A 21,783-nucleotide genomic window follows, 5' to 3' on the forward strand; every position below is an offset into this window, starting at 1 on the left:
TTCTGGCTTTGAGGCCAAATGGACTGATCTGGGGTTGTTGCTGGAATAGCAGTTGCTGTAGGGATCACATAGACAAGCATTCATCCTCTAGGATGAATGAAGAGCCATTATGAAGAGCCCTCTCCTTAACTGAACTATTCCATGTTAGAATCTTCCTTGCTTGTCACTGGGTTCCTTGCCTCTCTCTTTGAAGTGGCAGCACCAAGTCCTGGACCCTGGTCTTCCAGCCTTCCTGTGTCTTGCTTGAAGTCAGAATGCAGTTTTCAGCAGAGCTTACTTGCTTTCCTACTGTAGGAGAGAGGTAATGATTAATGGCAAGAACAGCTCTGTGTAATTCAGATTACATGATGAAATTGACTGGGTTCTCAAACCATATGCTTGTTCCTCTTGCTCAGTTCTCAGTCTTTGTTTTAGCTTCCAGAGCATGTCAGGAGTACCAGCCTGGGTTTTCTTTTGGCTGAGGCCCTGCCTAGCTGCCATTTGTGCCTATTGCTGTTGCTGTTTTTCTTCCCTCAGCCCCTTTGCCCTGCAGTGCTTCCTTCAGCCAGTCATTTGCCCTTAAAGATCTCTGCTATCTCTTGGGATATAAATTTCAGAATCTCCTTTTCCACCCCTTGTGACATCATCTTAAAGTGTTAAAATGTCTTGGCTGTAGTTAGCATCTACATGGTGAGAGAGGTTTGGGCCCTTGTCACAGATCATCTCCATCAGGTGTGCCCAGAGAGAACCCATTTTCAGATGGGTGGATTCTCAGTTCCACCTTGACTCAGGCATCAGCCTTTCTGTGTTTGGTTAGTTGGATTATTTTCTGCCTTTCAAGCCTCGTGCATTCAAGATTTAGGCAACACTTCACAGCCCTAATAAGTTGTGAGAATGGGACCAGGTGCTTCACTACACTATCTGCACTACTTTTCTGCAAGGTCAAGAGCACTGCAGAATACAGGGCCACCTGTTGTTATCATATAGGTCTGTTAGAGTTGAATCTATCACTGTGGGCCTTGAAAAGGATTTTCCTCTTGTTATCTAAGTAGCCCTCTCAGTTCTGTTTGTACCACAGGTGTAAGACACCTGAGAAGGGTCCCAGATGAATGTTGCAGGTGGCAGATTAGTATTGCCTGTGGTCCCTACCACCATGTACAAATATGAACCAAGAGAATATATTATTGTTTGGAGTCGCTGCTCATGGCAGCTCAGATGAGCAGAATTATTTTCCAGAAACTTTATTCTTTAGCCTATGTTGTGCATTTACTTCCTCCCTGTTTATACCCCGTCTAGTTCTTGCTGCGGGGATTCAGCAGGTCAAAGGGAACTGAAGTAGCAGCAAGGATATGCCTCTTTCTCTTCTCAGCCCTCAGCTAGGAGGAGGTGAGTGAGGTAGCTGGAACCTTGTGTTTGGGGTACTGCAAGGGCAAAACCCAGTGGGATGTGTGTGCTGTCAGCCTTCACCCAAGGCTCAACATTGATGCACAGATCACAAACAGAACCCAGTGAAAAACTGCTCTCCAGCTAGCCAAGCTTCGTTGCTGTCAAAAGGCCTGATGAGACTCAAAATTTGTGGATGTTGTCACCTAAGGTGGGGCAGGTGCTGGGTTAGTGCAGGTCTTTGTGATGGTGTTACTGCTGTGGATGAAGCTTGGGAACCCCAGCTCAAGGCAGAGATGCCCTCTTGGTTATGCCAAAAAATTATTGCTGCTTGTGCTAAGAACTATTAGTATTCTGTGGCTTCCTCAGAGATGTCTTGATTAGATAAGTAGTGTTTGAGTATATGCTAACAGTACCTTAAATACAGGTTTATGCAGCTTGCAAACAGAATTTATTTCTAATATGTGTCATGGATCATGATGAAAGTTATTCACAGTGAAGTAGGATATTTATTTGCTTTCTGCATGTAGGCTTATATTGTTACTTAATTTGATTTTGATACTCAAAAGCATTTCTAAGCAAAACTGTGGTGTTGGATGTCTTTTCAACTCTTTCTGAGCTTGTTCAGCTAGAAACCCTAAAAAGAAATTGGCAGTGATAAATTCAGTTCATTAAGTTCATTTTAAGCATGACAAGTTCATTTTAAGTTTATGTTTATTTAAGACAATGTGCCAACAGCTGACCATGAATATCTTATGCCAAATCTAGTTAACATAATCAGCTATAAATTGGAAACTTTGTACAGTTTTTGTTGTCAGTGCAAACAGTAAGTGAATGAGAGCATGAGAAAAATTACTGCTTTTATTTATTCTGATGTAGATATTTATACTTTGGATTGCAATAAAAAGGATTAATACTTAAAAGTGGATGTTCATGTGTTTAGGACCAAAATATATGTATAAATGTAGCTTCTCAAATAGTCTCTGGTTGACCATGATTTTGGGGGAGTACAGGCACAAAGGATTTTTTCATAACTAGGACAGTATTTCAGAGGCTTTTGCTTTTTCTTATTGTGTTCAGGCATAAATTTGGCTTATGTCACTTCTTCTGAAATTTAGCCTGTGATTGAAGCTGATACTAAGAAACTGTTAGTTGCAGTTTTCTTCCATGCTCAAGGCAAGTGATCTAATTTGAATTCAAAGAAGGAATCTACAAATGAATAATTTTCATATTTTTTTTTAATGTAGAACAGAACAGTTTTGATTAGCTGCCATCTACAGTGTTTTCAGCTTTGATAATTGTAACAGCTTCTAACATCTCCCAAAACACTTAATATGCCTGCTGGTGTAGAGGGATACTCTTTAGAGTCCTTATCACACTCTGCCTGGCTTAAGTGAAACATTTTGCAGTGCCCCTGAAAATCTGTTTTGGAAAACAGGGCCTAGCATGTGGTACTACAGTTAAAAGACAAAAGACGAACTTAAATTGAATGGAGCATAAACCACGAGAGGAAGAACCTATTTGTTCCAGAGCAGGGATGTTCATCTCTATTAGGTGACTCTTCATTCACAAGTGGTGGTCATTCTTTGCATGAGGTTTGAGGGCTTAGTGAAGGATTGAGGAATTATTATGACAGGTATGCATATAGAAATACATAAAGTAAAACTCAGGCAATTAGGCTAGTTAAAGGTGATTTTTATAGATATATCTTGTCCAAAAAGAGAGATTTTCATTGTCTTTGCTGAATTTTGAAAGGAGGATGAGTCTTTGGATCAGTTTGTAGGAATTAATAAAAGCACATTTAAGAGACAACTGCACATTTTAATCAGTGAGTCAGTAAAAGCCTAAAACCAGTTTTGAAACATCTGAAAATATGGCTCTAATGGGAAGAATCTCAAACAGTAGAACTCCATTCTTAATGTTTTTCCAACTTCTTGCATCAAATAGAATGTATTAAGGGAAGCTTCTCCCCCCTGCCAGCTAGGACTGTAGCCTCAGGCACAGCCTGTGCCTGGGCTATTTGCCTACTTCTAGCTGTGCAAGATTACAAATTCCTGCTTGCCAAGGCCATTTTCCCGGCATCTCCACCAGAGAGCTGCATCCTGACCTCTATTGCAGCTGAGTCCCTGCTAACTCTGCATTTATCCAGACTTGAGGCAAGCAAGGCAGAAATGCTTCCCAGGGCTTTCAGTGCCTATTTGTAGGAATCGATTTGCAGCGTGTTGGGGTGGAACTTATTTGTTCCTCCCGGTCACCTTGGGGAGGAGGATGTGTGGAAATGCTTAGGGCTGCAGCATTTACAGGAAAATTTTGACTCTTTTGTCTTTTATCTCCCTGTTTCGCACAAAATCATGGATTCAGGATTGCTGAATGAGAGCAGCATCCATGCAGAAAATATAAGCAATTATAGGTGACATTTCAACAGCAGTTTCTGATCCTGGCTTTCAGGAGAGGGTGCTTTGTGAAAGGGACTGCCACTCCCAGTGCCAGGTTATGCACATTTGCATGTCTTTACCAAACCAGAGTGTGTCATTGCAGACTCAGCATTGCAGGTTGCAGTGGAGAGGACTTGCAGTGGGCTGAAGGCACTGCTTCCTAAAGTGTTTGGATGTCATTTTGGTCAATACTGTCCATTATTATGGCATGTTAAGGCTTGAATTTCTTTTTGAGAACATGAGTAAGAGTGGGTCAAGACATGACTCTTGAAGGGACTGAGGAAATATGCAGTGTTTCTGCTGATGTCAAGTAAAGCAATCTTTGCTAGGTAGAGAAACGACAGTGTGAAAATTAATTACTATTTTGGGATAGATGTTGCTTTATATATTCTGTTAGTCTGGTTTTCTGTTCATTTCATTAAAATTCAATCTTATAATTAAATGACTGGCTCTAATTTCCTGATTTTTCCCTTTGTAAACACCAAATGCCAAAGTTTTCTGTAGCTGAACTAGCTCATGAGGAAGAACATAAGTAGTGACAAAAATACTAATATATTAAAAGTCACTGCAGTCATTCTTCTGCTAATCCACATCTAATTAAAAAAGCTGGAAAACATATCTGACTTAGGTGTGGCAAACCTACATAATTGTCTTTTCTGTAGATCTATGGAGAAGCAGCTTTTATGCTGTTGCATGTGGGCAGCATAAATAGGATGGGTGTTACTGCTGGCTCATGGATTTGGGTGCAGCAGTCCAGACTGCAGAGTTTCTTTGCAAGAGGCTGTGGGCACTGGCTGAGAGCACCACTGTGCTCTGCCCCTGGGGCCTCAGGGTGGCTGCTCTGTCAAGACTTCCATGGCTGATAAGGGATCCTTTGCCTGTACTCAGGAGCTCCATAGCAATTTATTCCTCCCTCCCATGTTCCCCACTGTTCTCCACGTGGCTGTTCCTAAAACCAGTGGCTCATCTCAGCCCCATTCCCTTTTCCATAGTACTTGTGGAAGAGTGCAGGAGTCCTGGATGTCCATGTGTTGCTGTTCACTTGTCAGTGGTGTTTTGGTTTCAGCTTTTGTCTTAGTGACATTTCTTAATATTTTTAATTGTCAAAGTTCTCTTCTAAATCCTTCCCCATAGAAATAATTGTTACATTGGATAAAACTGAACAGATGTTTTCTGTGAATCTTATGCAGGTGAATCTTGTGTTTCACAGCACAGCTGCAGGCTATCAAATGGTTAAATCATATCATGCTTTTCTGCATTACTGTGTCCTCTTTAAGCAATATTCTGTCCATTTGTTCCTTCAGGCTTCTCCCTCCTGCAGTCCTTTCCAGCCTGAATAAGTCTGCATTTGTATGTGTTGTACAGGTATCCATGTGTTGGGGGTTTCGTGTTTCAGGTTTTTTTAGGGGAAGTGTGGTGGTTGGTGTGTTTTGATTTTGTTTTGGTGGTTTCGCTTATTTTGTGTTTCACCTTTGTCTTTTGGGTTTCTTTTAAAGTTTGGAATTTGGGTTTGGGAATCTGTTTTAAAATTCCCATGTGAAAGTTGGGACAGGAAACATTCTACTGCATTTCTACTACAATGAATGCATTGCATTTAGGGGAATAGCTTCCATGATAATAAAAAATAATGAAAACACATTAATTTTTCATCCTCACTTTATACATTTTTGAAATTACAGCAAAGAGTTACCTTTCCTCAGATAGACCAATGGTTTCTACTGTGACACAAGATCTTCTTCAGTTCTTACTGAGTAGGCTGCTTGTGTAGAAGTCCTGAATAATGAGTCAAAGGAAAGGTTTTTTTCAGGAAATAGTGTATTTCAAGAGTAGAGTAGGAGTAGATTCAGGTTAATTTTACCCTCTCTGGCTTTCTTTCTCTCAACTACCACCATCAAAAACTGCAATGACTGAAATACTATTTTGGGCAATTCAAAATGTCAAGGATTTGGTGCTGCTAACAAATGATAATAACTGTGAGAGAGTTTGTCCCACAGAGCATCTTTGTGGGATGTGTGAATCCCAGGTAATTTCCTCTTTGGCTTAATGAGGACAGAAGCTTCAGATTTGGTGTTGTTATTAGGAGAGGAAACTCCTGTTACAGATTTGTTCTAGCATGAGTACTGCAGTCTTGCAATACAGTTAATCATCACTGATTTTAATAAGAGAGGGTTGACACCTCTTTTCCTTTTCTCACACAAATGTTGAATCACTGTTTCAGAGGACTGCCAAGTATTTAGCCAGCTGATACAAAGAAGAATATCTCTTGCAAGGGATTGCCCCAACTCATTATTAATAGTCTCAATATGGAAGGCAAGAGACTGAGTTTTGGCCCTGGCTGTGAATTGCAGAGGAAGGATCCAAATTTCAGTCTTTGATATCTTAATTACACAGTGTGGCTGTAGGTCATAAGGTTGGGTGACAACCGTGCATCATCCTCTTCTTCGCATCATTGTCCTCTCTCTTTGTGACTCGTTCCAAGATTGTCTTGTGAGTCCAGTGTCCATTCAGTTTTGGATGTCCATGAGGGCTTAGGAATCAACTGAAGGAAGTTCTCCTGCCTTGCTCCCAGCTGAACCACCACTGTTGTAGTATAATACATTCTGTGCACAGAAAGTTTGTTCACTGGAGCTACAATCTTCAAATCCTTAATATTCAAAATGCTGTTTGAAGGGAAGGGATGATGTCTTGGGCTTATCATTGATATCTGTATGTGTTGCTGTTCACTTGTCAATGGTGTTTTGATTTCAACTTTTGTCTTAGTGACATTTCTTAATATTTTTAATTGTCAATGTTTTCTTCTAAATCCTTTCCCATAGAAATAATTGTTACATTGGATAAAACTGAACAGATGTTTTCTGCTCATTCATAGAATTCTATCAGGAACTGTTAAATAGGTTTTGGTGTGAAAGCAGGTTAGCCTGAGCTGTATTAACTGGGTAATTAACAGTGAAGGTTCTTCTGTATCTACAGGTATTAACCAGAAAAAGTCCATGCCAAATACTGAGGTACAAATACAGGTGAAAATTCATTTTTTGCTAATACTCTGCATAGAGAATGTTGCCATTATTGCCATAAACTCCTGTTAATGCAAACATTTAGGGTTGTTTGTTTGTTTTTTTTTTAATATGGTATTTGCGGAAATAGAGTGTTTAAAAGTGGGCTTCATCTCACCTAATTCTTGGTGTCTAAAAATAAAACAGTGAAGTGTCTCTGCACCCCTTGTGGTAGCTGAGGAGAGACAGGTATGTCTGTTGGCTGTTCCTTCCACCCTAAATGAGGTGTCTAAGCTGCATGGGATGAACTGCTCTCCAGTGGTCCTGTCCACAATCAGTGGCAAACAGGGCTTCTCCTGTGAATGTGGTGTCCTTCAAATGTGTGGCTGTCTTAGGGGGGTTCCCTGATCTTTAGTGGTTTATTACAGTTTTGAAATCGTCCCTTCCCTCCCCAGAACGTCCCCTGTGAGGCTCCTTGTCTATCTCCAAGCAGTTTCTCTCTGCGTTTAAGGAGAGAAGAGGAAAGGAAAATGATTGGGAGAGGGGCTTTGTTTGTTTGTTTGTTTCTTTCTTTCTTTCTTATTGTTTGGCATTTTTAAAATAAAAATGAGCTTTCTAAATAAGACGAACAACTTTGTATCCCCTGATTGTTTGTTTTATAAGGAGAGGAAGAACAAGCAAAGATCATTCAGTATGTTAGATTAAAAACTGACACCTCAGAGACTTGGTACACAATAAAAGTTGCTTGCCCAGTGGTTTTACTTAGCAAGGTGAAATTTCTCTTTAGAGTGGAGGTCAGAAGTTTCAGGATTGTGGAGGATGTGCTAGAGAGGTAGGAACTCAAAACATGACTAGGAAAAAAATGCCTTATTTCTCTGAAGTGTACCAGTGATCCGGCCTTCCAGATGCTATTTAGCTCTATGCTAAATACTGTCATGCTTTGTAACTTCCAGGTTTTTTTGGGTTTTTTTTGTCTTGTACATTCATTCTCTTGGTATACCATGGATCTTCAGGATTGCTTATTTAGCAGAGAGCAAGACGTTGCAGTATCCAAGATGACAATTATGAGGAAACATGAAAAAGGGCCAAGTAATAACAGCTACTGCCAAACTTCAGCTTCTTTGGGAACAGAATTTTGGCAAAATTCCTTCCCTAGGTTGCTTGTGATGCATTTAAGAGAACAGTTTGGAAGGATAAGGACTCCTGAGATCTGTGTCTTCCTTCAGACTTCCTTACTGACTCTGTTGTGGAAATCTTTTTTAGTTTAAGAACATCAAGTGTCATGAAAGACTCGCTTACTGAAGTTGACGTACTAGAATAAACTGGTGATTCATATTAGTGGGAAGTGGAGCAGTAATCATTTTAAGTGTACTGAAGGAGTTTGGTGAAGCTGCTAATGTACAAAAATATTCTAATTATAACCAGTTAGAAAACCAGGTTGCAGCAAAAGGTATTTGTACCTTCAAAGATTGGGGGAGGATGATCTTGCTGAGGTCTGGGTCTCAGTGCCCTATGGTATCTAATCAGAAGAGCTTAGCATCGTTCAAAAATAATTGCGCTGTTGGATCTATAACATGCATTTGTACAAGAAAAATACAAACAGCAAACACAAAATCTGGTTGCTAGATCCACAGCCTTGTTTTATTGTTACAAAAGTGAGCCAAGTTAAACATAATTGTTAATGAACTTAACACAGCAGGGGCAAAGCAGTGCAGCTTCTGTGAAGGAAAACTGGGCTGTGCACATCTGTGCAGATTAACATGAATGAATCAAGAAATTGTGCTCTTATACATTTCTTGAAAGCTTTGATAGTAAGGCACTCTGGTTTTCACAATGTCACAGTTAATTCTAGGTGTGTTTTGAGACTCCATCCTCACACAGCTGTTAAGTATACTTACTTACAAATTTGACTAACTTAGCAGTAGCTGAACCATATGAGTTGTGTAAAACTTGCCATTGGTTTAAAATTATTCAAGTAGCTGAGTATAAGAGAGGACTCTGTGGTGTTCCCTAGGGATCCCAAAGGAGGTGGGCAGCTGGCAGTCTGACACACAGCCCAAGTTGTGCAGGTCTGTGTTGGAAAGGTTTCTGTTCTCTAGTAGCTTCTGCTGTAGCCACAGCTGTGTGTTGGGACAAGTCCTCAGGCTTGGAGCAGTGAGTAGTCTCATGCTTCCAAACTGCAGACAGTGCCCAACAAAGAAAATGGAAGGGAAATACTTTCCACTGGTATTGGAAATATCAGTCAGGTAGTAATGTTTGTGAGGATATGTGTATGTCATATGTAATAATTTAGGGACTAAGGTGGGTGGTGTTTATTTTGACCACTATACAAGAAAAGAGAGATGTTCAGTACCCTGAGTATTAATTTAAAATTGCTTCCTTATTCCTGATGTCATGTCTTGCTAACCTGTGAAGCTCAGTGCTGTATGATAGCTAATCTGAAGAGCTTAATAACATTCAAAATTAATTAAATTTTTGGATGGATACCATGCTCTGTTATCTTAGACAGGAAAAAGATAAACCCTCCAGCTTCAAAGATGAGTTGGTAATAACCAACACTGAAGAAAACTTGACTGTTGGCCACTGTTCATTAGAAAGCCTGAGGATCAGTCATTGCTGCTGCTGGATTAGGAGGGAGAACAAGGGCAGACAGTCTGCTCACAGATGCTGCTTGCTGAAAAGAGCACTTCTACAAATGGTCTGTTGTCTGGGCCACCTTGGCTTTGCTTTCAAAGCATAAAACCTCCAGACCCACAGGTGAAATGACATCATATATGCTGCTTGTCTCAGATGTTTGTACATAAACTAATACTGCAGTGGGGCTGTCAGCAGCAAAGCAACTGAAGTTAGTTATTATAGTTGTTGCTAGATTTCTATCAAGGCAGTACTCCTTGGGATTTTTCTGGTTTTATTTTAATTGAAGATGTATGTTTACTGTGTGTGATTTGTGTTGGCATTACATGCCTCCTGCAGCAGGCAGAATGGGTGAGATTGCTTGTTTGTTTGGGTTGCTTATTGTGGTGGGTTGACCCTGGCTGAATGCCTGGTGCCCATCAAAGCTTCTCTGTCACTCCCCTGCTTGGCTGGACAGGGGAGAGAAAATACAACAAAAGACTCCTCGTGGGTTAAGATAAGGACAGGAGAGATCATTCACCAGTTACTGTTATATTAAAGTATTGCAACAGACTCAACTTGGGAAATTGAGTTGTATGACAAGTGAAATCAGAGTAGGATAATGAGAAATAAAACCACCTTAAAGCTGACGGTGATAAAACACCTTCCCTCCACCCCTCCCTTCTTCCCAAGCTTATTTTACCTCCAAAATTTTTCATTTCCCTGCTGTTAATGGTGCAGGGGATTGGGAAATGGGTACTCTGGTCACTTAATCACGTATTGTCTCTGCTGCTCTTTCCTCCTTGGGGGCAAGACTCCACATTCTTCCCCTGTTCCACCACGGGGTCCCTCTGACAAGAGACAGTCCTCCACAAACTTCTCCAGTGGACTTCCCATGGACTGCAGTTCTTCACAAGCTGCTCCAACATGGGTCCTTCCCATGGGGTGCAGTCCTTCAGGAACAGACTGCTCCACTCTGGGCTCCTCTCTCCATGGGACCACAGGTCCTACCAGGAGCCTGTTTCAGTGCACACTTTCCATGGGGTCACAGCCTCCTTTGGGCATCCACCTGCCCTCCTCCCCTGTGGATTTCCATGGGCTGCAGGAGCACAGCTGCCTCACCATGAACTGCACCACAGGCTGCAGGGGAATTTGCTCCAAAGCCTGGAACATCTCCTCTTCCTCCTTCACATTTCTGCAGGACTGTAGGTTTCACATGTTCTCACTCCCCTCTTCTCTGGCTGCAATTGATTCAGCACAGTAACTTTGTCCTGTTTTTAAGTCTGTGATCCCATCACTGTCACTGATGGGCTTGGCTTGGCCAGTGGCAGGACTGCCCTGGAGCTGGCTGGCATTGGCTCTGTTAGACATAAGGGAAGCTTCCAGCAACTTCTTGGAGAAGCCCTGTAGCCCCTCTTGCCCCTCCCAAAACCTTGCCATGAGTACCCAATACTCATACCAGCTCTGTGGACACTTAAACCAGGGAGAAAACATTGTGACTGTAAAATTACCTGCTGATATGAAAATGTTTTACATTAGTTCGCAGAATATAACAGATCTTTTTCTATCACTTTGTAAAAACAACTTGCATGGTCAGATTTATTGTATGAATTTGGTTTGGATCTTACAAAATATAAATTAACAAGCATCTTAAAAGTGTCTGCATTTTTTGCAGGGTATTATAGAAAAATCGAAAATGAAAGGAATTCCTATCATTATTGATGCAGTAAGTATATTCTTTATTTCAGTCAGTGGTTTAACATTTAAGAATCTGTTCAGTAAATGTTCTTACTGTGTTTTGCAGGATGGACTGTGGCTCATTTCCCAGCAGCCTTCTCTTATCCAAGGCTACCAGCGAGCTATTCTTACTCCAAACTACATGGAGTTCAGTAGGCTGTATGAAGCCATGGTGAGCTGCTTGCCTTTTTGGTATTTATGTATTTAGTCTTTTTGCCCTTGAAAATAAGTAACTTATTACTGGCTTAAATATTATGTGCTGCTTCTTGTATGTGAGAGAAACACTTTCTGGGTTATTATTTCATGGGATGATTGCCACAGCAATGCATATTCTTAAACTGAACTGTTTTTTAAAGAAGACTCATTCTCATGCATTTTTTAACACTGCAGTGGGTATAGAAAGACTGATGTTGCTTTTTTTCCCCCATGCATATGTAACTAGCATGCGTTAAAATATGTTGTTCTAGTAGCAAATATGTACTGTGTATTGAATTCTTGTGTTGTAGCTTAGAGACCCCGTAGACAGTAGCGATCATCATGGATGTGTACTAAGACTCAGCCAAGCCATGGGGAATTTGACAGTTGTGCAAAAGGGAGAAAGAGATCTTATTTCAGATGGAGAGAAGGGTAAGTGAAGCCTTCTGCTTTCAGCAATGTGACTGTTCTGTTCTGTTTGCTTTCAGTCAGAGTCCAGTAGAGTGTATAGCAATTGGCAGTATTCCCTGAAGGTTAGAGGGATTGCTGTCTTTGCTGATCACCTTCAGATGATTTGTGTAAATTAATATTTTAAGAATGCAACTAAATTTATTTGCTGAAAAGAGTTGCTGATTTTATTTTGCATTTATAGATGTTGTATTTTACATTACGTGGGTATTAATTTACATTACGTGAGAAATTAATTACTTAATCTTTGTGTACTGTTTGAAAGTTCTTTGCTGAGATGGTTTATATAAGTGCAGCTGTCATTGCTAAATTGATACAAAATAATACTGTTAGTTCAGGACGTATCAGTGTGTGTGAGAAATGAAGATGTCTTAAGGCTCAGTTCCTTGATCCTGTCCATCATGGAGCTGCACATTAAAAATTAGCTCTAGATTGCCATTACAACAGTCTCATACCAATATGTTTAAAGTATACTTAATAAAATTAGCTGCTTGTCTGATGCTTTTTATACTGATCATGTACTGTGATCAGTATAAAATTAATTCACGAGTGCCTTCGTCACATTTTGCCTGCACGGTTTTATTTCACATACATAACAAGCAGCAGCTCTGCTTTTAATTACTTGAAATGCTAATCTCTGATAAATGTTTATGCTGCTTCAGAACTGTTTTGTATATACAGTCAATTTTTCTTTACTGGGAGCCATGGAAGTCTTTTATAACACAAAAGCAGATGTAATGTGACAACTGGTTTGTGCAGAGCCGCCTCCCATGCACCCTCTTAGGGCAGATACTGTAGCAGACTGTGCAACAGGTGGGACCTGGAAGCAATATGGTTACATCTGTGTGGGAAAGAAAGATGTACTTCCTCACACAGTACCCAGCTTTCCCCACAGGAAGAATTTTTTGTCATATTTGCACCTGCAGCAGACTTGATTTGTAACCGTGGACAGTCAGGCCAGGCTTAAGGGTGGATGAACTCTGCTGGAGAATAAAATGTCTTGACTCCAGTTTATGCCAGCTAGAGAGCTTTAGAGCATTGTAGTTGTCTTCTTCCTCTGCTTTTATGTCAACAATATTCTTTTTATACAGGATTGTTGCTTTTTAAATGAATGTTGCAAAGACTGGGTGAGCACTTTAGGTGAAGTACATTACCTAGTATATGTCTGTTCTTCTTTTGAACTATTACTCTTGAGATAATTGCATCCCCACACCTGCTGGAGAGACAAGACAGGTCTCCAATATCTCTTTTCATGCAGGATTAAAAAAAAACCAGGAAACAAGTGAAGTTCTTTCCAGTTTCAATTTTGAATGTTCATATGTGGCACAAGTTCATGTATGTCTTGTGAGCTTTTGGGGTTTTTTATTGGTTTTATTTTTTTCCCCACCTTGTTATTTGTCTCTGTTGTGTTCTGGTATTTTCTTCTACTAGTGAAGTGGCTTTTGTTTTTGAAATAAAAACAGTTCTGTGCCTTTATACCAGTTGATTGATGTCCAGCTGTAGGCTGCTTTCTTGTTCTTACCTTGGTGCTATCACTGGTGCTTTGTTGGATTACAGACATTACAGGCAGCATTGCTGAGCTAAGAAAGCAGGTTATAGTGTCTGTTACAAGAACTGTTTTTAGAGTTTGCATGACTTTGAAGAAGGTTCTTGAGAATTTTGCAGAAACTACAGACTTCACCTTCCTCTTAACAATGTTCTTTGGGTCTGATGTGCTGGTCATTTTTTTAAAAGCTTCTCAAATGCAAAATTACATTGAGAAAGGAGATTCTACTGTGTGCTGGAATATGTTGTCCTGTCACTGACCTCGAATTCATAAGGTTTTTTTGCTCTTCTTTTTCATCTGTCTCTTCTTTTGATCTGATGTCATTTTTTTTCAGCTAAGACTACATACATCAGGGAAATCCAAGGTTATTGGATCGGGCCAGTGTCCTCTGAGCACAATCAAACATTATGAAAAGATCTGTGTACTCCTCTGGCCTTTTATTTGTCATGTCATCATCCATTTGTAGTGCTTAAGCCCTGCCTATTAGGCATTTCCTGTTTGACCTCCTGTGTTCAGCATACTGACACTGTAGTTTGCATATATTACTTTTAAACTTTCTCCTTTGGGAAAATACTGCATGTGTGCTTTCCAGGAAAAAAAAAAAGAGAGAAAAGTAAGCCTCAGTGCTCTCCAGGAAAACCAGAAATTGGGAAATTGCAAACTTAACTATGTAACTTTAGTTTTTTATACTTAGTTGTTGAGGAATGAAGGCTTTTTGAAGATGCCAAATTTTGCAGTAGGAAAGACTGGGTTTGTGAATGCTTCATAGCTTAGAGTGATTGTAATGGTTGTTTTCACAGTAGTTCTGTTCATGAGTCTGTAGGAAATGCAGTAGACAGTTTATTTCTGCTGTCTGAAGACAGAAAGGGTTACCAGGTGATTTAGTGTCAGGTATTGCTGAAGAATTACTCTCAGCAAAAAGCTTTGTAATCTACACAGAGAGGCTCAATAAATTCTGATTGGAAGCTGAAGTTTAATAAATTCAAAGTAAGATTTAGACAAATTAACTAGTACAGCCACATACCTGAAACTTTGCTCGATTCACAACTTTGAAGTGTCTGGAGACCTCTAAAGTTTGTTTTCACAGGTCAGACTAGATGGCCTCAGAGTCATACTGGCCTCTGTGAAAGCAGTAGCAGCCCTCCAGTGTAAAGGAGGTTTTTCTAAAATTTCTCTCCATTTCAGTAGGGAGATGCCAACTGGCCTGTGAACGTAATCACCCAGATTTTAAATTAAGTTTTATATACTCTTTTTCTCTTTCCTTTTGCAATTTCACATTATAGCTTGGTCTACAGTTGTTGATTCCCTGCTCTACAAAGATGAGCTTCACCATGCTCTTGGTAGGTGATATCAGTGCCATCACTGACCAGGGTAGGAATGAGTACTCAGCCTATGGGTAAAAGGTAAGTCAGCTTTTATTCACTATGGCACAGCTCTCTAAGGTTATCTTTTTATTATTCTTTGGAGAACTGGTCAATAATAAAGTGTGGTTATACCAGCCTGGTTCCTAACATGTTTAAAATTTGGTTAGGTCCTTGAATTAGAGTATTTGGATTTTGGTTTTTAAACATTACAGTGAGTTTTTCTGTGTTTGACCCTCCTCCCTTCCAAAAGGCAGGCTTTATGGGAACCATCCTGCTACTGCCTGGGACTACTGCCACCTGGAACCAGTAGCCAAATTTGGTTTCTCTCCAGTTGCTCAGCTGCAGCTATGATCAAAAGAAGCAAGGAAGCATATGAGGCAGAATACTGAGTACTGGCTAAGGGCTAAAAAGCCAACTTTTGCCATAAGTCCCCAAGTGGTGCTTCTAATTCCAGCCATTCATCTCCCCACACAGCTGGAAAGGAAGCTTGTCACTGCTTGGATCACTCACAGCTGCTGAGCAAGTCTCACCTAGATTTATAACTGAGAGATTTGTAACTGAGAGGCAGCGCCTTTGTCTGCAGTCCTGCTTCTGCAGAATGGGCAGAATGGGGAGGTGATGGTTGCTGTCCCTGGTGCCACTCTGCTGGCTCTGGCAGTGCAGCCCAGCCAGCTTCTCCCTGGCATTGCTCACCTGGCCCTGGCTCCTGTGCCTGTCCAACAAAACAAACGGAAAACGTGGGTCATTCTCATCTCAACTTAAATTGACTGCTCTATCTCGCACTCAAGGACTTATCTAAGTTTTAAAGGTGTGATTAGGGAATAAAAAAGTATAAGCACCCTTTATATAAAAGCCAACTTACATTTTCCACATCAGTTGAGTTGTTTCTCCAGCCAAAGTCATTAAACTTGGTTTCCCTGTCTGTATGCACTCTGGGACACGTTCCTGGGAATCCATGATCTCCAGCTATGTGCTTTTGTGAACTTACTTGCAAAAGGAAAAAGATAAATTTCTTACTACTATAAATACATGCTCGGTCAGAGATGTACATGGGTAAGAGATTTTACTAAAAATCTGATATTGGTCTAAATCTTGCATTGATGGGGCAAAATGATCCTTGGTAGCCGCATTAGTTGCATAGAAAATGGAAATCTTAAACCTTTTAATTTAACTGGAGTGTGTTTGTTGTGTGGGGTGGCTGTTAGCTGATCGATCCAGTTGGGCTGTATCAGAAGTTAGAATGGTCGTGTTTCATCCATGGATTCCTGACCACATTAGAGTGAGTATAATGCTCCTCCTCTGTAAGAGTAAAACAAGTGCAAGGAATTTGTTCAGGACATCTGAGATTCAGAAGTAAAATTTAAATCTCCAGTCTTTCAGTCTGCCATCTCAATAAATGTGATTTTTCACGTAGGCTCTTCAGCCTTCTTGACCATCATCAGAACACCTAAAATATCGCATGCTTCACATGCTGTGCCCTAAATGCAAAAGTAAAAACCATCCCAGAGATTTATTTATTTATTTCACTACTGGGTGAGCATGGTGAATCAGGAACAAGCAGACACACAGTATCTTTTGTAGTTAGAAAAGCTTTAGTTCTCTAACTGTGATGTATCTAGGAACTGGCATTGTAAATGGTGCTGCTATTTAGGACAGCTATTTTCAATTATATAACAGACTGTTGTGTTTTGTTTTTTTAATTAAGCATACAGTACCCATAAATAGGTAATTCTGGGCTTTTGACAGCAGCAAAATTTGGGCTGGGAGTTCTTTCAGCTTAAAACTTGGCAATGATACAGCTAGGTGTGACACCATGGTCTGAATGCTTTCACAAATATTAATGTGTATCTTACTGTCACTCCCTTTTCAGCACTTCTTGAAGATATCTTAAACACAGACCTACCATAATGACTTGGCCATAGTTACCCAGAAAATCTGGGGCAGAATTTTAATTGTTTGAAGCGTAAAACTCCTGAATTTTACTTTACAATATTCTGTCAGTGTGACAGCCTTCAATTTTTTGTTTCTGTTGCACTCATTTCAGTACAAATTATTTCCATGGGTTTAGATACACAAGAAATCCGTGTGATTATATGTGAGGGATGTGTTGTATTTGCTGCCTAAAGCTCTGGCAGTATTTATGTGATGTTTACTTGCTGAGACTGTGTTGAAACCGTTGAATAGGGCTGTGGCTGTTCTGACTCTAGCAGATCTCTTTGCAGGCATTTCTTCAGTGATGACATTTTTATTTCATCTAGCCTTTTCCTCTGATAGTATATGTGTGCTGCATGGATAAGTGTTAGGGAGTTGGGTAATTTTTTTTTTCCTTGAGAGTTACTTGGTATAAATCAGTTTTCATTAAAAAACTGTCTGATACTTATACTTGATTCATTAACCTGAGGAATAATGACATCAGATTTGGTTGCTCAGACCTGTTAGAAGACAGAACTGGACACCCTGCTGTAACAGCCAGCTTGACCAGCATTTACTGTGTGTTCCTGTCAGTGGAGCTGTAACCGAACCTCTCCATTGTTTTGATCCAGACTGGTGTCAGACTAATTGACCTTAAGTGGCCCTGGCTGCTGCCCTTTCAAAATTGACACACTGTGGTGATTTCAGTCTTTGTGGTTTCCTTGTTGACCTATATGCAGTCATCTTGGTCTCCCCAGCTCTTCCAAGAACCAGGTTTTCTATGTTTGCTGATACACATGATGTACAACACATCAAAGCCAGCTTCATCCCCACATAAACAGAGATTTGTGCACGTTTCCAGGGGACAGAGCTGCCCACCTTCTTGGCATCACAGCTGACTATTCAGCCATGTCCAGCTAATCTATGTCTTGTAACACTGCCACTGGTTGTGACTGCTCAGTGCAACCTAAAGGCATCATCCCCATGGTCCTGAAGGAGCTGCTGGAACTGTCCTCACAGCAGGCTCAGACATGCACTGGGGGATGTTGCACTGGCAGACTGTGAAGACAGCAGTTCTGTTCTGCTGTTCTAGGAGAAGGGTGAGAAAAGTATCCCGTGTGGGTTCGGCAGTATGGCAGTTTGTCTTGATGCCATTGTGGGACTCCTTCTTAGATTTTAAAAGCTCTTAATAATGGCTGTAATTCAGAAGTGTTTTAAAATCCTTTTCCCATTGCCTGTCGTCATGTTCATAATCCTTTTATTTGGAGACGTTCTTTGATCAGCCAGGCCTCTGCACAAGAATTGTGTTATATCTCCCTCCTCATTCAAGTGAATTTCCTCTAGTTCTGCTTCTTTGAAAGTATTCCAAGGATTTGTTTTCCAGCATCTGTGTGCAGAGTACAAAGGTCTGCTTTTGTTGTTGCCTGTGAGGTAGTCTGCACATATTTGAGACTTACTTTTTAAAACCACAAACAAAAGACCACTTTTTTCTTTCTTTTTTTTTTAAGCAGAGTATTATAATTGGTCTAGTTTGAGATCTTGCTTTCCTGTACAGCTCAAAAATGACTGGAAGGTTGTGGGGCTACAGAATAGTGGCAGATGGTGACATACAGCTAATAAGCAGGGGCTTGTGCTCAGCTGTCAGTCAGAAGGGCCCAAAGCTTTTGAACAGAGGATTTCCATCCTGCCTCCTGCCAGGAGTTCAAGCCCTCAAAGTGAAAATCCTGTGAGATAGCATCTTCAAAGTAGTAGAATTAGAGGTAATTTCTCCAAAGCACTGTGTTTAAAATAAAAATAAGAATAAATCACTCCGCCTAAAAGGGCATACCTTCTTCAGATAGCTAACTCAGAAGGGCATTACACTTGTGAAATTTGACATTAGCTACTGCTCACTGAGAAACACATCCAGAATCTTAATTCGAGAGGGGGAGGGGGAAGGGGAGAAGAGTGATTGGGAAAATGAACTGCTGGCAAGGCTGCAGTGGTGCTGTGCTCCTGGTGACTAATGAATCTTTGCCCTCTCAGTGGCAGCAAACACGCACAACTGCCTGGCCCTGGGAGCCCCACAGTTACTGCTGGAAGGATCACTAGGAAATGGAAGTGAAGTACAATTTGCTGTTGCACGTGGACTGGAAGGGATTTATTGGCATTATGTAGTTTTTTACTGCTTGCTAGTTAGAAAGATGTATCTGCAAGTCCTTCAGTTCTGTGCAAATTTTTTCCATTAGTTTGAAAAAGAAAAATTGTTTCAAATATTAAAAATATGGGCAGTACTCCCTCTGAAACACCTGGGCTGCTCTGTTTATGCTCTTTGGGGAAACGGAGCCCAGGCTTGAGGTAAGAGCTGTTGTCCAAGCAATGTCTGCTCTTGCTTTATCCTCTGCTGGTATATTTGGCATGCTCAGCAGCACACAAGGGATTGTGTGCACAGTCCTGAATCCTGCAGTAGCTGACTGGAGATGCTAAGGATCACACTTGGCCAGTCATGATTCTGCCAGCTCTTCCATCCTTCTGGGAGAGGAAAATAAATTTCTCCTGGGTTTTTTTTTCAGAGCCAAGCAAGAAAAAAGCTAAGGGTAGGTACATACCCACAAGAGAGTTTGGAGAAGGGTAGCAGAATTGATGCTGTTTTCTTTTTATGTGCCTTATATGTCCTCCAGGCTTCCTGCTTGGGCTTGTTGAGAGTGGAGAACAAAGGAGTTAAATGTAGTGTAACCATTTGTGTGTTCCTCATAGTTAAAGCTACACAAAGAGATCAGTTTGTTCAAGGTCCTTTGTATATTTAAAATAGAAATGTAACATCTGATGTCCTGACACAGCCTATCCACAGTGACACTGCTGACAGAAACATACACGGGACGGTGAGGACACTGTCGATCGGCAGAACAAAAATAAATCGGTCTTGCATACTCTTTTTACAAAGCCTAAGGAAAGGGCTGTTTCAATAAAATGTTTTTGTGATGGATATGGTAGAACACTTGATTTTTTAGTTCTGTTTTGCATTTGCTTTTTGTAAACACATTGGTTTACATTGGCAAACTCTGAAGGTCAGAGACCCTGCACAGTTATGTTTGTGCAATGGCTTTGTGGAAGGACCTGGTCAGTTGGGGTGATGGCTCATATGCCACATGAATAACTAAACTCACCTGTGCAGGCTGAGTGAAGTGGAAAAAGTGTGCACATTGTGCAATGTTATGTGCAAAGGATTAAAAGGTAATGAGAAAAGTATTTTTAAAAATATGTTAATGCATTTTTTTAAAGAACAATGTATTTCAGTGTATTCTGCTGCCTGTGTTAAGTCTCCCACCTGTTAGTTGCTGTGTGCCTCAGAGGGTAATCCTGGCAGCTGCAGTGCTGCCACTGTAAGCAGAGGGATAAAAGCACCTGACTGGTTTTGGTTGGTGTGTTCACAGTTCTTGTGTGCAGCCACGAAGGAAGCAGCCGGAGATGTGGTGGACAGGGGGACCTCCTTTCTGGTTCTCTTGGAGTCTTGGCACACTGGGCATTTGTTGCTGGAGCTGAAAAAACAAATGGGTATGAATATTAATTAATAACGTAATTGCTGTGAGTCTGTGTTCACCTATAGCAGCTGTCATAGACCTGCTATTATATGAATTTCCAAATGAAATTGGAGATTTTGGTAAGAAAGTATCCATGTACTTTTAAAAAGTATAAGGGTGTTCTAGAGCAGTCTACATAACAGTAATAATTACAGTAAGACAAACCCTTCAGTAATCTAACCATCTCCCAAATCTGGGGCAGAAGAAGAGCCTCTGGATCTGTTCATAAGGACATTTTTGTATGAGGTATGTGTTTTCAAAACAGTTGAATGTTGGCAGAAAGTAGAAAGGATAAATAAATGGTAGTCATTGGCAATAACATCTCTGTAATTCAAAAGACATGTTGTTTTGCTTTGTTTTTTCTATTTTGGTGAATCCTCCTGCATTGTGGCTATGTAATTCAGTGGGGCAGGTATGTTGAAACTTGTAAATAAAATGCAATTTCAAGGAGAGTAAGTCTTTTAAGGCCAAATGGCAGTCCACTTTGGTTGTACATAAAGCAGCCATGCAGATGGCTTTTGGCTTTTTAGTTAAATGATGTCAGTTCCTGCTGAACTAGCTGGTTCAGATAGTCATGGAGTCTTCCTGTGAAAGCATCAGCTTCAAATAAAGTTGAAAGGAATGTAAGCAGTCAGGGACTTGCAGTCCCTCTTCTCAGTGAGTCAGGGGCCATGGAAGCTTGGGGAGTGCAGACCTGTAGTCTTTGGGATGCTGCATGTGCGCAGTATCACATGTCCCTGGGAGTTATCCAGGCTGTGTTTGTGTTACCACAAGGGCACTGCACAAGCTGCCCCAGGCTTCAAAATTCTGAAATCTAACATACACAGTCTTGGTTTCCCCTGTCATTCTGGGTATCTGAATTTGCAGCTGCCACTAAAGGAGGAATTCTGTTTTAAGTCATTAAAGGAGTGACTTCATTTTTGCATGGGGTACAGCACAGCAGTATTAAATTGTTGGAGAGATTAGCGAACACAGCATGTGTTTTCCAGGCTTTCCTGACTTGAGCTCCTGTGGCTTTTCTAAAGAGCTCACTCAGAAACTCCTTTATTTTATAGATGAGGGAAAAGTATAATTGGCATCAGCAATGCATTGTGTCTCCTGCAGTGGTGTTAAGGTGACCCTTCACAGACACCTGCTGTACCAATCCTGCCTACCTCATGTGTTGCAGGAAAGGAGGAGCTTTTTGGGTTCAGTGAGTCAGGGCATCTGCTTGGAGACTGCACTGCAGGCAGTCCAGCCAGTCCTTCCAGCTTGTGCCTGGCTCTGGCATTCAGAATGGGTCTGTACAGAGAGGTTTTCAAGCTCTGAGACTGTGCTGGCTTTCAGGGGTGCTAGTGGTACAGGAGGCAGGATTCCTCACTGAGTAGAGGATGCTGATGTGTTTGGTGCTTTGGCTGCCTTGAGCCCAGGAGCCTGTACACAGCTCTTGTTTCAGAGCAGCATTTGGGCATCCAGGATTAACTCTCAAGGTGCCTTAAATGCTCCTGCACCTTGTTGAGTAGATGGAAATTTTGCTTAGGTAGCACCTAATTGTAAAGTCATGTCCTGCTTTGTCTGTGTTTTACATTGGGATCCTTCACAAAACTCTCACTTGGCAGA

At 40.9% G+C, this 21,783-nt stretch overlaps 1 protein-coding gene across 4 annotated transcripts in view; it reads left to right on the forward strand.

The window, feature by feature from the left end:
- The window catches only part of NAXD (NAD(P)HX dehydratase), a 51,305-nt gene that overhangs the window by 25,830 nt on the left and 3,692 nt on the right, over positions 1 to 21,783 (forward strand). For all 4 annotated transcript variants that reach the window (XM_030966704.1, XM_030966462.1, XM_030966618.1 and 1 more), the window contains 4 exons: positions 11,079 to 11,129; positions 11,208 to 11,312; positions 11,647 to 11,767; positions 20,038 to 20,158. In XM_030966704.1, coding sequence (XP_030822564.1) covers positions 11,079 to 11,129; positions 11,208 to 11,312; positions 11,647 to 11,767; positions 20,038 to 20,158 — 398 coding nt within the window. The remainder of the gene's footprint in view (positions 1 to 11,078; positions 11,130 to 11,207; positions 11,313 to 11,646; positions 11,768 to 20,037; positions 20,159 to 21,783) is intronic.

This window comes from Camarhynchus parvulus, chromosome 1 (assembly GCF_901933205.1).
Source record: "Camarhynchus parvulus chromosome 1, STF_HiC, whole genome shotgun sequence".
Lineage (NCBI taxonomy): Eukaryota > Metazoa > Chordata > Aves > Passeriformes > Thraupidae > Camarhynchus > Camarhynchus parvulus.